The 12,677-nt window shown below is 31.0% G+C and overlaps 2 protein-coding genes across 2 annotated transcripts; one reads left to right on the top strand and one right to left on the bottom strand.

Moving 5' to 3' along the window:
• Window positions 1–54: 54 nt before the first annotated feature.
• Window positions 55–1,627, bottom strand: LOC130655350 (leucine-rich repeat-containing protein 51-like). Its single transcript, XM_057458094.1, has 5 exons — window positions 1,449–1,627; window positions 1,024–1,133; window positions 835–893; window positions 590–763; window positions 55–470 (listed from the first exon to the last, which is right to left on the bottom strand). The coding sequence occupies exons 2-5, from the start codon at window positions 1,130–1,132 to the stop codon at window positions 192–194; spliced, it is 621 nt and encodes a 206-aa protein (XP_057314077.1). The 5' UTR covers window position 1,133; window positions 1,449–1,627; the 3' UTR covers window positions 55–191.
• Window positions 1,628–1,723: 96 nt separating this feature from the next.
• Window positions 1,724–11,260, top strand: LOC130655343 (hyaluronan-mediated motility receptor-like). The gene is made up of 23 exons (XM_057458085.1): window positions 1,724–1,904; window positions 4,082–4,180; window positions 4,332–4,415; window positions 4,524–4,664; window positions 4,763–4,828; window positions 5,492–5,565; window positions 5,652–5,725; window positions 5,816–5,923; window positions 6,053–6,123; window positions 6,243–6,324; window positions 6,406–6,535; window positions 6,989–7,090; window positions 7,242–7,312; window positions 7,535–7,588; window positions 7,693–7,734; window positions 8,024–8,086; window positions 8,167–8,220; window positions 8,903–8,956; window positions 9,191–9,238; window positions 9,321–9,369; window positions 9,446–9,622; window positions 10,195–10,339; window positions 10,432–11,260. The coding sequence occupies exons 1-23, from the start codon at window positions 1,865–1,867 to the stop codon at window positions 10,440–10,442; spliced, it is 1,839 nt and encodes a 612-aa protein (XP_057314068.1). The 5' UTR covers window positions 1,724–1,864; the 3' UTR covers window positions 10,443–11,260.
• The last annotated feature ends 1,417 nt before the right edge of the window (window positions 11,261–12,677 follow it).

The following is a 12,677-nucleotide window of genomic DNA, read 5'->3' as shown; positions in this document are numbered from 1 at the left end:
TATTAAAGAAGAAAGAGAAAAAACGAAAAAAAAATTCCTTTTAAAAGTATTGAGAAAGGTTTTCGCGAAAATTAATTACCTTAGGGTGATAATTAAAAAAAATTAATGATTTAAATTATGTAGAATGTGTGTTTAAAACTGTGATATTTATATTCAAATCAAAAATACAACATAAGAAATGCTTTTTCCTATTAGTCCGTTTTCTTTCTTTTCTGTTTATTCATTTCATGCCATGTATGCCCACATGCACGATCTGATTTTGTAACGCAGCTGAAATCAATATTTTTCAACAAGGGTAATCTCGATAAAACATACTGTCTGTAACCTTTACAGCTAACCTCAATTGGATTACCGTGTAGTGTCAGAGTTTTTAGATGAAGAAGAGAGTTTAACTTATCTATTTCCGTTATCTTTTCGATGCTGTTACCATGTAGGTATAAAACCTTTAGATTTGGATATTCCAAAACACACTAAAATTAAAAAAGAGATTTACTATTTTAACTTTTTCTGCAGACATGCATTTAAAGTTTATAACATTTTTAACATAAGTACACAGTATCACAAAAAAATATATTGTTAAATGGCTTACCTTGTCAATAGAAGTTAGATCATTAAAGGAAAGATCTATCCATTCTATGTCATTCGGATTTTCAACCAGTTTCTGCACAGTGGAGGAAAGCTCTCTCCACTCTGTGATAACATTGTTGCTCAAACGGATGGCATTAGTTTTTCTTTTTATTGCTTCTTGTTGTTTATGTTCTTGCTAAGAATTGGTATAATGTGCTATAGTGTTAAAAACAACCCACTATGAAAAGAAAGTATATGGTATCTTACAGAGGTCTGAGTTTTAGATTTCTCAGGTGTTGTGTCACGTGGTTGCTCTTCTAAGCAATCTAAAATTAATTTTACTTCACTAGAGATACTAAAATAAACTTTTTTAGTTTATGACATTCATTTAAAATTCCAATTAAGCCATGTAAAAATAATTCTTCTAATTTTACAACACCAGTATAACATAGTTACCTGCTACAGATGTTAAACACATAAAAGTGAAATCAAGTGGTGGTTCAAATCCTTGTTCAATATCCATTGCAGATCTTACTGCTAACTTCCCTCTTGTTGAAAGTGCCATCCTAAAATCATATGTTTTTCTTGTCATTTAAAAATTACCTAGCTAGCACTTTTTACCAGTCGTTTATCTTAGCTAGCCTCTAGCTAAGTCAGAAAATCAACCTTTGTTTTGATTCTTGTTGTTGCTGTTAATATTGTCATCAAAAGCTATATAATATCAATTTAAATTGCATGTGTATCTTTGTAATTTGGCTTTTTTGACTACATTGCAAAACGAATTTAATAAAAAAAGTAAAATAAAGGGAGCTAGTCGAACCCATCTTAGATATTATACAAAATAAAATAGCCACTTAATGGTTTTTATCAGTATATATTACCTTTAAAAAATTGATATTTGATCTGCGAGTCAATCTGTGATTGATCGTGTGTTCCTTTTTGTTTACAGTGGTTCTAAGGTATAGCTATCCTCGTCTTGGAAACAGACGAATAAAATCCAGAATATGAAAGACCAATTATGACTAGATCCACTTTTGTTTAGTTTTATTTTCAAATACTTTTCACTTACAATTTTTTTTTTATAATGAGCTTATATCTATTTTTTTTTTAAAAATAATTTATATTTTTCTCTTCCTTAATAGTAGATCTTTATGAAAAAAATAGAACAGGATCTTTAAAATGCTAAAGGTAGTATTTGAAAGCCACAAAAGTATTTTGGCGCGGGCATTTTTGATTGTTTGTTGGCACTTCACGAAGTGATAGAATAAATTGGTGCTTACTTGGAAAATACAGAATTATGTTTTCAAAGTCGAAAACAAAGCGTTTTCAAGATGAAGGTTAGTTTCGTTTTGTTAACATAAAAGGGGATCGTGTCCTCCTTAGAAATGAGCATATCCCTCACAACAAAACAACCACCCCCAGCCAGTAGTTCTCTCACTATAAGGTACAGATTTGGAAACAGTTTCCCTGTTGAGAAACAGTTTCTATATTCAGAAACTCTTTTTGTGTAAAAATAGGAAATAGTTTCTGAATATGACAACTAATTTAAGTTTTCCACCAGCTACTTCAGATTTCTGCATTATAATGTTTTGACCACTAGCTATAGATACCCTCCCAATAAACTTTAAAATATTATATGGAACTGGGACTTTAGGGTTTTTTTACTACTGGAGTCCTTATAAATATTACCCCTGTTTTAAGTTTATTTACCCTTAGCCAAACTGAAAAACAGTTTCCAAAGTCAAACAATTTCTCTTTACAAAAAAAAACATAAAATCTGGTTTCCAATTCGGAAACTGTTTCTTTTTTTTAAGAGAGTTTTATTATATATACGGAAACTGTTTCAATATCTGTACCTTTATCCCAGACCCTTGCTTGAACTTTCTTTTTGTTTCGCCTATATATACTTTGTCTTTACACAGGATTTTGTAAATGACATTGCTTTGTTCTTTCAGGTTCATTTTGTCTTTTGATTCAGACAAACTGCTTCGTAGGGTGTCTTTAGAGTTAAGAATGCATTTGGTCTTGTGTTGCCTTAAAACTTAATGAAGGACCTTGCTGGTACCTGGTACAAAGGGCAGCGATGCTGATGCGATAAAACCCTTTGATGTTTCCCTGTTGTCTCTGTTGCATCTTCTCCACATTGTATTTTCTAAATGCGATGACTTTCTGACTGTATCTATTTGCAATTAATGTATTCTTTACATGTCAAATTTCTTGTTTCTTCTCATTTTTGTCACTGACTACACTGTTGGCACGATTGAGTAATAAAGATATGACACTGTCTTTGCAAGATTTATGATGGTTTAATTTAAAGTTAAGGTACTGGTCAGTGTGTATTGTTTTACAATACACTGAAACTGAAATGGTACATTCTTATGTTTGACCAAAGTGTCAAGAAAAGTGATACTTGCATATTGTTGATATGAATACTGAACAGACAAATGGAAATAATATCTTCGATAATATCATTATTGTGGTTTAACTCCTTATTTTTGTGGTTTAACTCCTTATTTTTATGAGTTATGTATTTTGCTTTGAATATGATGTTTTTAGGAACTTTCTGAGCAATTTGCATATTTTTTTATTTCCAGGACACAAAATTGATAAAAATATAACACCTTAAAGCTACAAAATTGTTAGGTTTTATCAGCTTGTGACCCCAAAACAAAAAAAGACAGATAACTATTTTTTTGTAAAAATACAGTTAACTGGAACAGTACTGAATATATTTCCCATGTAGAGCAAAAATGTGATAATTTGTTAACAATTCTGAATCAGGGTATTTTTCTTTGTAAATACTCCACTTCTAGTTATTGTGTTATCAAATCCTGCCCATTTCATTTATACATAGTAAACATAGTATGGTAAACATACATATTAAAAATTTTTAACCATATGTGGCAGTAACCATTTATGCACTCAATACTCAACAAGTCTAACATAACAGTCTAAAAAAACTTAGAAGGGCAATAATAAAGTAGATTTTGGTTATGTGAATTGTTAAGATTTTATCATTTTATTACCCCTAAAATTGTTTTTAGGCATTATTAAATAAGACTTGATATGATTTTAATGCTCTTTACAAAATACAGGACATTTATATCTAATTGAAAATGAGTATTATTCTGACATTTTAATAATTATCGTTTGTTAAAATTTATCAGTATATTGTTCAAATACTCTGATAAATTTGTGCCTTGAATTTTTTTTTCAGTAAATAAACCATTAAAAAGTGCTTCAACAAGGATAAGGATAACCAAAAAAAACGATAAATTACTAACAATGTTATTTTTTTATCAAAATCGTGTACTACAATAGGTTTTTTAGTATTTTGACCAACTTAGCTTTTGAAGAACAAGCATAAGCAGCATCCCTCAAAATTTTAGCAAACTTGGCGGTTTTATAAACAAATTATGAGGAAATTTTGCTTTTTTGCAATGTCCAAATTAGTGTCTGGTATTTATGAACTTGTCCATATATATATAATATATATATATATACCTCTCCATAGTATCTTGTGCACCACCGGTTGGTAGCTATAATATTTCCGAAAATAAAGCATCAAAGTTTGCCAGTTTTCCAAAATCTATGCGATGGAAAGAGACAAAAGGTATTACATTAAAGTTGTATATATTATTAATTAATGGAGAATTTTGAAAACAGATCTTCTGGTTTATTAGTTATTAGTTTTTGCTTTATAATCTTTCTTTGCATTCTAATGCAGATTAAACTTGCTTTGACAAGTTAATCTTTTGTTTTAGATACTGGTTCTAATGTTAATTGTACTGGTAATAATTCTAGCGCCTCATCCATTCATTCTTTCAACAAGTCTATCCTACCTAAAAGTGAGACCATCATTTTATGAAGTTATTCTTAAAAAATATAATGTACTTCTTAATATTTTTTGAAAGTTTTTTGGTTTAACATTTATAAGTGCACTTGTATTTTCATAGCACATTCTTCATGCAAAAAGATAACACCAATCATGAGTTTACTTGGCAATGACACTGATAGTTGCAGAAAATCTCTTGAAGCAGATATTGAATTTCAAGAAAGTAAGGTTAATTCATTGCTGGAGAAAATAAAATCACTGGGTAGGTTGTTTATTCATATACTTTATGTTTTTTGCTCTACAAAGAATGTGCTAAAAAATTTTCCTGTTTGTTTCAGTGCATGTAATTTTCACATTTAGAATTACAAATGGATGAAACAAAAAAGCATGCTGTTGACATAGAAGACAGTAATACAAAACTTCATGGTAGGTTACTTTTTTCTACCTAACAAAAACAAACTTTCGCATGAACTAAATTTTTGCGTTCTTAGCATAGATAGACATAATTAAATTATCATAAAGTTTTTCAAAGTTTGACACTAGATGCTAACTTACATTACTGCAAAAATTAACTAAACTTTTCACCAATTAAATCGATTTTTAGGAAAAAAAATGTTTTAACAATCACAAAATATTCATGAAAATTTGTTCCCTTAAGGTATTTGATGTACTTTCATAATTTGTTTTTTTGTCAATGACATAAAGCTTTTTATTAGAAGTAACCTTAAAAACAACGGCTACGCATATATATCAGATTGGATCAATCCGTAGTACTTCATACAAAGGGATGACATAATACTTTTAAAAGCAACTGAGTTGCTAGGAACAAGCATGAGATATTGGCTAGAAACTAAGCAACTAGTCACACTAAAAATTTAAAACATTAGGCAGCCAAGATTTTAATCTACATAATTTAATCAGCAACCTTAGTTGTAAAGTCTATTTATATCAAAAAGCACAAAAAAGCAAGTGTAAAAGCTAAAGTCTTATCCCTTATCCTTGCAGCTTTGAGACTAAATCCTTTTTTCTTACCAACTGAGTCTTCAATGAAAAATGGAGTTGCTTATAAAACGTGTTCTGTGTTTATAGAAATATTGGATAAATTACGTGCTGAGAAGTTCTCCTTGCAAACAAAAAACCAACAAGTGGAAGAACAATTCTTGGTAAGTCAACTGTTTTTTCTTTACATGTGGATCGTGGTCTTGTTCTATGCATATTGCATTTATTACATTTGTATTGCCATTTTTAGAAAGTGAATGCAGAATTAAAAATATTAGAGTCTTCACGGAGAAACGATACTGAAAATACTGCCACACTAGAGAAGTAAGAAACTTCAGTACTTTGATATTCATGGAAAATGTTACATATATATCCTTTTTGTATGAAATGTTGTGATATTTGTTTTCATACTAGGCGTTTGATGGAAACAAAACAGATGCATGAGCAGAAATGCCAAGAACTTGAGGAGCGACTTCGTCTGTCTCAAGATCTAAATTGTGATTTCAGAGTACAGCTGGAAAGGTTTCTAATTACATTTTTTCTGAATACAATTCCTGTAAAACTCAAGTAGATGTAAAATTGAATGTAAAAGACTATGCAAAGTATGTTGCTTTTAGAATAGGCAGTAAAATTTTTTTTTTGTTACTGCAGCATTGAACAATCAATGACAGAAAACTTGCGAGACCTGTCTGTAAAATATGAATGTCTGGAACAAACACTTGGTGAGCAAACTTGATCATGTCTTATGACAATTTTACATTCCAATTTACTTTTTTCGCTAGCTATATATTAACCTAGGTATAATTGTAAATGTTCATAAATTCATCACTTTTCTAATTAGAAAATGTACAAACTGATTATAAAGGGCGGCTGGAAAGATCAAATTCTTTACTTGATAAGACAAAAGAGGCTTATGAGAGTAGGTAGGGACAACTTTCAATAATACATAAAAAATATATTTTTTTTTTTCACTTTGTTATGCCTAAACTCGTCTCCTGTCATAGTAAAATTGATGCTGATACAATGAATCAAGTGTATGCACAACTTAGAGAAGATTACAACTGCTTAGAAGTGAACAGTAAAAGAGTTGAAAAACAATTAGCTGGGACAGAAGTAGAATTGCTGGAAAAGAAGGTTTGTAAAAGTTGTTAGCTGTGAAGTATGCACTTCAATTACTCTTCAATGGCAAGTTTCTTTCTTCTTGCTGGGTTTTTTGTTGTTTGCTACTACCCTCTTTAATTAATTTTTATGCAAATTCCTTTTTTTAAAAAGCTTCCTAAAATAAAAATCTGACTATAATCACGGTGTTTTCATATATAATTACAAAATTTTATATATATAATTTGAAAGCTTCGAATGAATTTTAAAAAAAAATTAGAAAAGATAAAATTTTCAGTCGGAAAAACTTTTGGGGGACCTAGATTTTGCAAGAAAGATTTTCTTACAAAAAAGGAATTCGAAAATTTTTCTATCTGAAAATTTTGGTTTATAATATTAGAATACTAGTCTTAAGGAACCAGGTATGGCTTTTTTATAGCCGAATCAATTGTAATGTACAAGTCAGAATACTTTTTTCTATTATTTAAGAAACTTGAGACCAGCTTGTTACAAAGTTTAAAATTAGCAGAAGAATCCAAAACGAAGCTTGAAAAGGATTTCATGGAAACGATAAACTCATATAATAAAAAGGTTTGTTAGTTTTTTTCTGAATGTGTAAATTTTCTATCAGCAAATATCACTAGGAAGAAATTTTGGTGCAAATAAAATTTGGTAGAAAGTAAATTTGATAAATTTCTTACGTTAAGGTGTATAACATCGTCACATTTTTACTTTCTTCTAGATTGAAAAAGAAAATAAAAAATATTTAGAAGAGCTAGCACAATCAAGAAATGAAAAACAAGATCTGTCAAGGTTTGTTCTTTGAATTTATCATGTTATCCTCATTTCTGTTACTCATTTCCGTCCTTTTCTAGCATGGATAGAGTTTTCTTATAGCTTTTACATGTATTACGATTTTTTGTGTAAGCCCATGGTCTAAACCTCAGGTTAACGATATTTCTCTGGATAACTTCAATTGCTGCGATTATTGAAGTACACACATTATTTCAACGATCTTTTGTTTTCTCATTCAAGTAAATTAGAGGAGAAGCAGGAATTGGTAGAACGTTGTGAAAATCTTAATGAAAGGTACTGATTCTTATATCTTTTTAAAAATGATTTTGTGATGGAAATTTCTAAACCCTGAGAACAACGGTTTACGGTTGTTTATGTATATATTTTTCACGTTTTAGCCTTCAAAAACAAGTTGATACTTTGCGTGCAGAAAATGTACAGTAAGTGGCTGTTATATAATTTCTGATACTCTTTCAAATTATAATGTTCTTTGATTAAAATAAATCGTAAAAACTTTTCTCTTTCTGACCGATGCCAGGCCTCCTGTAAAAAATGTTTTTTTTAAATAAAACTCCAAAGTCCTATATTTTTTAGCCTTTACAAATTTTAAGTAACACTCGTGAAATTATGCTAAAGGAGAATGAGAGGTAATTCAGTGTAGTAGCCAGGATTTTTCTTGATATAATTTCTGTCGTGTAAGTTTGACGCATAAATGGGTAATATTTTTAGGTTGAACGAAAAACTTGCTTTAGAACAAAAATCAAATAATGAAAAAGAACAGGAATTCAACAGGTGATGTTTTTTATAATATCTTATATTCAGGTGTATATGATTCTATTGCTCTTTTTATATTGTTTTTTTTATATAATTAGAGAGAAGTTAGAGATGAAAACGGAATATCGAAAAATACAAGATGAAATAGGCAGGTAAAGAGTGTTTAAGCTTTGATTTAGATTCAAGACACTTTAACAAATTTCCTACAATTAAATAATCAGCCCGGTGCAATCCGGAACGCTTTTTTCATTGCCATTGGCAGTGACTTGCCTGGGAGAATAGCCCTCTCAGAAAATTACTTTTGTTAGACATTCTGTATCGTTTTTAAGCGAATTCGTTTCTTTCTTTGCTATCAGAAAGTTAGTTTGTGGTTTTTTGTTTGGACAATGATAGTTTCATTCTTCATAGATTTAGCATTTGTTGCATTAAAATGCGTTTAAAGAAAAAAACATTTATTTTTTTAGAAAAGTACACTTTTCTCTTCATAAGAACAATTTTTATAACAGAAAAAAGGCTTGGAATGGCTGTTAAATGTAAGAAAAATATAAGAACAATTCCAGGCTAAACACGATAAAAAAAATTTCCTGGTTCCGTCATTTTATTAGAAGCAATTGACAGGGAGTGGGAAGGGGATTCGCTGGGGGTAATCCTCCGAGAGGCAATCTGCTGGGGGAAAATTCACCTAGTACCAACAATTGCCGAGCATAAAGAAAGAAAATTAATTTTTTAATTTTTGGCAACTGGTTAGCAGTATGTCAATTTTAACGTTGTTTCGTTATTGCTTGTCGTCAACTTTTTATATATATCTTATTTGTGACCATAATATGATTATAGGCAATTAATTGAAACCCAGATAAAACTGAACAAAGCTGAAGAAAAATGTGCGAGGTATGTTATAAACACGTTAACCTTAGATTACGGAATGTAAGTGTATCCTTCACTTTTTGTATGTGACATTTCTACTAAGACTTACATGAAATTCGACCGAGTAAGACTCTTTCATAGCAAGCTTGATAAATGGCATTTTTAGAAACGTTTAAGAAATTTGAGCAGAGTTTATATACTACGCATTAATCTGTATATCTTTAGCTATCCACTAGCTTTGACTATAACTGCTTTTAGTGAGACAGACGAAGCAAAGTACAAAGAAATGATCGAAGAACTCACTCTGTAAGTTTTTTTTTAAATTTCTTTATAGGGAGAAGAAATTTTTTTTTATCTAGTGCTAATTAATTTTCCTCCTTTTCTTTAGATGGAAAAATAAATACGAAGAATTGGAAAATAAAGTTTCACCATTTATGGTAAGTATTGTTTTATTTCCAAGTGTCTGTTTGTTCTCCCTTTGAAGATCGCATTCTCATGTTTTATACGGTTTAGGCGCAACTGGATCAGTATGAATTGGAGAAGCAGAGCCTACTGAATGAAAATTCGTTTACTCAAAAAGAAATAAATAAGCTGTCCGAAAAATATGCTCAGATTCTTGGACATCAAAATAATAAACAAAAGATTCATCATGTGAGAAAGTTAAAGGAAGAGAATTTGAAATTGAAAGCGGTAATATTAAATTTTGGTTTATTCTTCGATTTTTCTCTGGTACATGTAGCACTTCTTACATACATGTCGTTCTCTACGTTCTTTCTTCTGTAAAACCTATCAGTGTTATTGGTATTGATTGTGACTGGTAAACTAGATAAATGCATATTTTTGCTCTTAGATGAAAAAGCAGGGAATATCTTAAAATGTTTTTATAACTTTTCATTGAAAGATTAGTTTCTTGTTATTGCTAATAATTGAGTTTTGGAGACTTACGATGGGTTTGTTAAAAGCCCTGCTGCAAGCTTCAAGATGTCGGATCTTTAAGACTATCATATTACCATGTCCTGATTCTTTCTTTTATTGCGCCACTTTTTGTCAGGACAGCTATTTTGATGGAATTAAGAAAATCGCGTGACGTAGTGTACGACATTCACATTGCGTACACTTATTAAATTGATATGTATATTTTTGACATTTGGCTGATGAAACATATGCTATTATTTAAAAAGTTAACAAACGAATCATGTTAAAAAACCACTGAAAACACGATAGCGGTTTTCTGGCTGACTGGTGTTTTTTTTTCTCTATAGGATGTGATGCAGTTAAAAGCTGCTACTTCAAAAGATAGGCTCAAGATAAGTCAGTTAGAAAATCAAATATATCCTAAAAAAATCGACACATCGAAAGCTTTCAAACATGCAGACAAAGAGAATGCGCGACAACCTTTGAAGCCAAGTATGTATCAGCGCTTGTGTTTGTAATATTTCTTTTTAATGTTTTCCTATTGTCTGTGTTTGGGTTATTGTGTTTTCGATTTTTATTTTCAGCTAATTCGTGATCCTGGCACAAAAAACAGTGTAGGCACAAAAAACACTGACGCATGCGTATTTGCAAACATGTATATACTAAAGGTAGATACTCGTTTGCGATAAGAATGTGAGAAGAATCACAGTGTTTATATGAATTGTTTAAAGACAATATAATGAAATTTGTAAGTTCGTAGTCTAAGAGTATCTTGTGAATAATTTTATTTCCTGCGTGTGTGAATAAGTTTTATTTCCTGCGTGCTGTGAGATAACATTTTTTATGACGGCCATATTTTTGATGCCAACTCTCTCTCCTGATTTCGGATATCAACGAATGAAGCAGTTCACTCTTATAAAAGTAATCTTTCAGATAGACTTTTGCGTCATTTAAAATGCTTGATATTGGCAAGGTGTTCTGTTAATAACATAAATATGATTTTCTTCTTAGCAACAAAGAATCACGTTTCTCTTTTAAAATCTTTCTTTGCTTTTACTTTGTAGCACGCCTTTTATAACGATGTAAGGACTGAATGGAACTTTGATATTTTTAATTTGATCTTAGTAAATAAACCTTGCCGACATACTTAAGCAGTTCTTTTAAGGAAAATTTTCCGTAGCCTCAGTTCATCGATTAGAAACCAATCGCTCAATTCGTTAAATTTTATTGGCGCTAAATTTTAAAGGAATCCCGAGGTGAAGAGTTTCTTTAACGACGTTATTAATATTTATTTTATTAAAATATATTTTACGCATCTATAAAATCTTTTTCAAGTGCTGTAAACCATATTTTTTTTCTGTACCGTTTAGTTTAAACGCGCAGTGAAATTAAATATTGCAGATAAACAGATATCATCTTAGGAATTTTAATTTTATATCAAAGTTGAGAAACTGCACTTTCCGTTAAAATTGAAAGTCATAACTTTTAAGCGTTTTCAGAGGTGCTGATAACTTGTTTTTGACAGCATATCAATTCTCACAAAGATACATGTGCAGAAAATATAAAAAGCAATTCTCATGATTGAAATAAGTCAAATAGGGTCTAAATAAAACGCGTGTCAGGTTTAAACAATTTATCCAGTCCAGAAAAACGACATGTCCGCTTTTCAAGGCCGCTGCCGGAATATTTAACCTTAATTATGCTAGTAGAAATAGAGCTATATTCTGGGTCAAAAACACTTGCTGAGTGGTGATGTTTTGCTATGTTGGACCGTGTGAGGTACATCATACGTATGTGCTCGTTATATCTAAGTCAAACATCCAGGACCACTTGCAATAAGCTACTGGGAAGCGAAAATCCAGCTTATTAAGAGCAAATGACAGGAATTATAAAAAGTATAAAGGTTGGTCTTTTAAAATAAATCGAATAAGATGGCCGACAAGCGATAAATGAGCAACAATTAGTCTGTTCGCAACTAAAGTAACTTGGTTTCCATTACAATTTGCATGCACCTGTTGCAAAAATAAATTTTTTGCGTCACTTTGTTGTAAATCACGCTCACAATAAAGTCGTCAGTTTTTTTGTGAAACGTTTCCTTCTTAAGACTACAGGTCTTAGGATCAAGGTTGGCCTGAGGTTATGAACACTTAACTTAGCTTCCAATAAAAACACAAGGAGTTATAAAAATAATTATATCTTTTTCAAACACGTGTCGTATGTCGTCGTCTTCCGGCGCATGCTCACAGTGGATTCAATGGTTCATAAACACTAAAAATAAGTTAGGAAGTTAGATCATTAGATGCCAGGATAAACTTTTTTTTATCTCATTGCGAATAACCTGAAAATATTTCTAGAAAACAAACTTTTAGGGTTTACCATTCGCAATTTAACAATGCTTCTTATTACACGAAATCAGGGCGACCCGCTTTTACTTGTCACAGTTAAGAAATATCCACCAATAAATCAATAAAGTTGGTCATTTGTGTTTCTTAGCGCCATGTTGTAAAATCGACCATCCACTCGTGACCTCGATTTCAAGCTTTTCTACCACCTTAACATACAAAAATTGTCCTCGAAAGAGAAAACATGGCATCGAGTTCATACCACCATCTTAAATCACAAAAAAAGCGCGGCGAACTACAAAAAATAAAAAGACACGAACCATGCACATTCTCTGCAACCATCTTTGCGAAATCGTATAACCCGATCGTAATCATGACCGTCACATTTAAGGTGGTTGCAATCTTTAATCTGTGGACAGTGCTCTGGATCAATATATTTTTCAGCAGGTATAAAATTCTTCGGGTCGAGATGAGGTGGAATTGTTGTT

This window comes from Hydractinia symbiolongicarpus, chromosome 8 (assembly GCF_029227915.1).
Source record: "Hydractinia symbiolongicarpus strain clone_291-10 chromosome 8, HSymV2.1, whole genome shotgun sequence".
Lineage (NCBI taxonomy): Eukaryota > Metazoa > Cnidaria > Hydrozoa > Anthoathecata > Hydractiniidae > Hydractinia > Hydractinia symbiolongicarpus.
Note: the sequence above shows the minus strand (reverse complement) of the source record. Positions and strands in the feature narration are given on the sequence as shown.